Below are 4,474 nucleotides of genomic sequence, written 5' to 3' on the forward strand. Positions count from 1 at the left end.
GTTCCTCCAATGCTTTCTGGACGTTTGGTATCCTGAGGCGATAGGGTGGGGGCTGAATTCCTCCTAGGGGTAACTGTTACATATTCGGAGTGGTTGTGGTTCCTTTGATCCTACCGTTGGTGGCGCCTAGAAACAACACAACTTGTCTGCCCATTCAAATATCTGACAAATCACGGCAGATTGTTTATCCTCACAATTAGTGCTGGCCAGGTCACGACGTAATTGATCACTCTGCTGGGAAAAAAGAGAAAGACATTCACCAAACGTCTTTTGATAAAGCATGAAGAGTTGGAGATGAGTTTTTGCAGATACATGAAAGTTGTCAAATATGTTACATGTTTGTTGGTCCCATTTTGTATTCGTTTTTTTTCCTTCATAATATAGGAGAACGTACCCTCAAGTCACTGAAAAGTGAGTCGGTGTCTGCGCATATCGCTGGTGTCGCGCATAATTGCGTTTTGTGGATTGTCCAATCGCCGGAATTGTTTACAAGATTATCCCCACTCTTGGCAATAAATGCCACAGCGAGAGGCCAGATTACCAGAGACAAATTTATTATTTATGACCAACCCCATCCCTCGACCAATTAGCAGGCTCGTGTCGGTTACGTCACCGGGCGGTGATCAGATGATTGGGCTGCGGAATTGACATGAGGTTTGCGGGTAAAACTTGAAGGCGTTACTTCTGGGCTCCCCAAAATTGTAGCCTTCTGTTCCGAACCACACTCCTATTTTTCACCCCAGCAAACACAAAACACGGGGTTCGCGCGGAGCTGTAATTGTCGACATGGCTCAATCGACGCTACCGACGAGCAGCAACTCAGCCTTCAGCAAGCCCACGACTTCGGCACCGTCCGCGGCGAGTAGTCCGACCAGCACCGAGAAGCTGCCCTTCAGCGTGGCTTCCCTGATGGCTGATAAGCCGAAGGAAACGGAGCAGAACCAGTCCGACAACGGGCCGCCACCTCTCCAATCTCCCGGCGGGCCTCAGTCGCCTTCCTCCCCGCCGGCCACGGTGCCAACCGCCCCGGCACCACCTCCCTCCCGCCCGTCGGACTTCAGCGTCGAGGGGATCCTCAGCAAGCCGTGTTCTTCAGAAACTGCAGCGGCAGAGAAGGGACATGACCCGTCAGGTTTCGCCGCTGCCAGGTTCCCGTGGCTTCAGTCGTCACGTTACTCACCCCCGCCCAGTAAGTGTCCTTTTTACGCTGTGCCCATGTGCACATATGGTACCAGCACAAGTGATTTATTCTTCACGGAATGCCTTCGCAACACCTAGCTAGCCCAAGTGTAGTCAATCATAGTGTATGTAGTATACTTTCATCAGAAAGCGTACATAGAGTTTGTAAAACAGCTATACAACAGAAAGCCCAAGTGCAACGTACATTATTATGTATCGTCCCAAAATTTTGGGCACGTCCAAAAAATTGACAGTGTGTGACTGAGGAACACAGGTTTAAACTTCAAGGGATCGTTTGGATACTTTTCACCGCCAAATATCTCTCGTCTGTTATTACTCCAGACACATAATACATATTGTGCACGAAAGTCTTGGAAACATAATACGTCATTGTTGTGCCGGCTTCTTGTAACAAGTTTCACCACTGGTAAAGTATGGTGGCGCAGGCAGTGTTGCGTAGTTCATTTGAGATAAGGGGTTTTCTGACGCATTCCTGCGTTTGTCGCACAAAACAACTGACAATTAGCGACAGAAAGGCGAAGTTTATGAAACAATGCTGTTAGAAATCTGGACAATTTTAACAGCGGGAAGCTAGTGTAACGTTACGCTAAAAACTGCGATTTCTTTAAAAACATGTGAAGTGTTCCACACACTATATGGTAGTAGCGTTATGTTCGAACCTGTGTTTGTACCTTCACGTACGTTTTAAGGACTTGTTTTAGGAATTGTTGACTTTAGTTTTGTTTTGCTTTGTTCCAGGAGATAGACTCCCGACACCGAATAAGTGTACGCTTAGGAAACACAAGACAAATAGGAAGCCCAGAACGCCGTTCACCACACAACAGTTGCTAGCGTTGGAGAGAAAGTTCCGGCAGAAGCAGTACCTGTCCATAGCCGAGCGGGCAGAGTTCTCAGCCTCGCTAAATCTGACGGAAACGCAGGTGAAAATTTGGTTCCAGAACCGGCGGGCCAAGGCGAAACGTCTGCAGGAGGCCGAGCTCGAGAAACTCAAGATGGCCGCCAAGCCCATGCTACCGCCCGCACTAGGCATGACCTTCCCCTCACCGTTTTACGCGGCTGCTTCGCCCTTCCACAGACCAGGACTTCCCGTACAAGCCTGTCAGATCGGGCCCTACACCTACTATCCCTCACACACCTACGCTGGCTTCATCCACTCATCGTAAAAGACGGGAGGGAGAGGGAGAAAAAACATTGTACATGAACTGTGTAAGTGGAAAGTTTATACATACTTGTGCGTAAGTTATGTCATATAACTTGAATGGACAACCGGGCTTATAGCCTAGCAGACGGACTCAAAAAGGTATTATAAAGGAAAAATATGCCCGAAACGGGCACTAAGAACTCGTCGACATCCTTGCAAGTATGTGCTTTTGAATGGATGGAAGGTATACTATGTATTATTGTAAATGTGCGCTGTATTTTTCAATTGTATATTATGTTGAATGCTTTTGTTACGAACGACATAGCAGCTTCATTGTTGCCGTAAAATTCACAAGCAAAGATATGAGGAGCTTCCGCGAATATATGAACATATGTACCAGACTATTATGATGAAATGTTATATTTATTTTTGGGAAATGTGTGGACGTTATAAGAATAGTGTGGCGGGACAGCTGAATACGAGGATGCCCCCGGGTTGCCAGCTAAAGGGTCACCCGTCAAAAAGCCTCTAGCACCCGCTGTGCCGTGAAAGCAACACCGTATAAAGACCCCATCAATCCAAGGACAACGATCTCTGACACAAAGCGTCAGGAACCCCCTCGAAAATTCTCTGTAAAATGATCTTGTTGACAGAATTGAAGCTCTTTTAATGTGCGAAGGCTTTCTCTAAATGGTGTGCAATGTGCGTTCTTGTAGTGTTTTCTCCTACTAGTCCACACAGCTAGCCAGGTCTACGTCCCGTTATAGGAAAAGGACCTTGCACAACCGATACTGTTTCGGCCGATGTCAGAATATTTTCTTTGGCTCGCATGCCACCAGTATGTCACTCATCCCTCCTCCGTTTATGTACCACACAGTGTAAAACAGGACTTTAATGCGGTATATAAATGTACACTTAATCCTTGATCATTAAAGTGTTTCCTGATATGTAGAAGCTCGAATACACGCCGGCTTTTGAATAATCGCTTTGAGCCTCCAATATGTCAATGTATAATATTTCATCCTGTCGAGTTTGTTATTGATAGCATATTCCAACCGTCAGTCCCCAGCTCCATATAACATCCCCAGAGAAACCAACCGCCGGTCCCTTATGAGTACGTAAAGCATTGTTTTAATTAGAACGTTTTCGGTTCTAGATTTGGGTCAAACGCTTTCTTTTTGCATCCTTACTTGTCTCATATGATTGTATCGCCTTCAAGTTTTACATAAGAACAGCAAAAACATTTCAACTTGCGATTATTTTTTTTGGGGAGACAAGTAAACCACCAGGAGTAGACCTGTTAAAATCCGATTACGATTCTTAGGTAAATGACACGACAACAAGAAACAGGTCATTTACACCTCTTCAAAAGAGGTGCGAAAAAAGGGCTAGCTGTGACACCCGCTCCTGTTAAGACAATTCAGACCGAAAATCTGTTAATGACAGAATTGTTTTTCTCTCGTTCCCGCCCTTTTGTTTTGTTTGGGGGTGATTTGGCGGCTTGGTGTCATGATATTCCCCAGTGATAGCCAGGCGAGGGTGCATGTGTTTAGCACGTTTGTTGTGTGGCTTCTTTCACTCCCAGTGGACACGGAAGCATGGCTAATCAGTTTATAAAACCAGAACAGGGACTATTCTTCCAAATATCGTTCCAAAAATACTTGCCAACAACCGGGTATCTAAAATAGCCACAGAAATACGCTTCTCAAATAAAATGTGTTACTTGAATGATACAGAAAAGATGTGTAGTCAGTGTCGAATGCTTCTCTTAAAAAGCACAGATATTTCTCGCATAGTCCTTGATACATGTCATAACTGTGTGCCCTTCCTGGAAATGTTAAACATACTCTGAAAACTGTTGAAGCCATGAAATGCATACGTACTTAGAAACAAGTTGAGGAAGTGGCTATCAAGGATAACAGCATGTTTAGAGAGGCACACACTGCCGATGTGTTTCTCGGCGTGTATGTGAGGTGCCGCCCGAAGAATCCAGGCGTTCAATGCGGTGATATCGGCACTAAATAATACACTGCCTATCCGTGATTGTTCTTCAAACGCTTAAAAACAAAATCTTACTACACCTTGATTTTCATATTTGACTGTCATAGAACAATAATCTTCGTTCTAACAGTG

At 45.3% G+C, this 4,474-nt stretch overlaps 1 protein-coding gene across 2 annotated transcripts; it reads left to right on the top strand.

Annotated features, from left to right (window-relative positions):
• The first annotated feature begins 427 nt into the window (after positions 1–427).
• Positions 428–3,302, top strand: LOC109486702 (homeobox protein MSX-3-like). 2 transcript variants are annotated; one of them, XM_019790594.1, is made up of 2 exons: positions 428–1,189; positions 1,942–3,302. In XM_019790594.1, exons 1-2 carry the CDS (start codon positions 787–789, stop codon positions 2,361–2,363), a joined length of 825 nt encoding a protein of 274 aa, XP_019646153.1. In that variant the 5' UTR covers positions 428–786; the 3' UTR covers positions 2,364–3,302. The 2 variants fall into 2 exon arrangements, with proteins under 2 accessions (XP_019646153.1, XP_019646152.1); XM_019790593.1 differs by having other exon boundaries at positions 431–1,189; positions 1,939–3,302.
• Positions 3,303–4,474: the final 1,172 nt, after the last annotated feature.

Source organism: Branchiostoma belcheri, unplaced genomic scaffold, assembly GCF_001625305.1.
Source record: "Branchiostoma belcheri isolate BF01 breed outbred unplaced genomic scaffold, Haploidv18h27 scaffold82, whole genome shotgun sequence".
Lineage (NCBI taxonomy): Eukaryota > Metazoa > Chordata > Leptocardii > Amphioxiformes > Branchiostomatidae > Branchiostoma > Branchiostoma belcheri.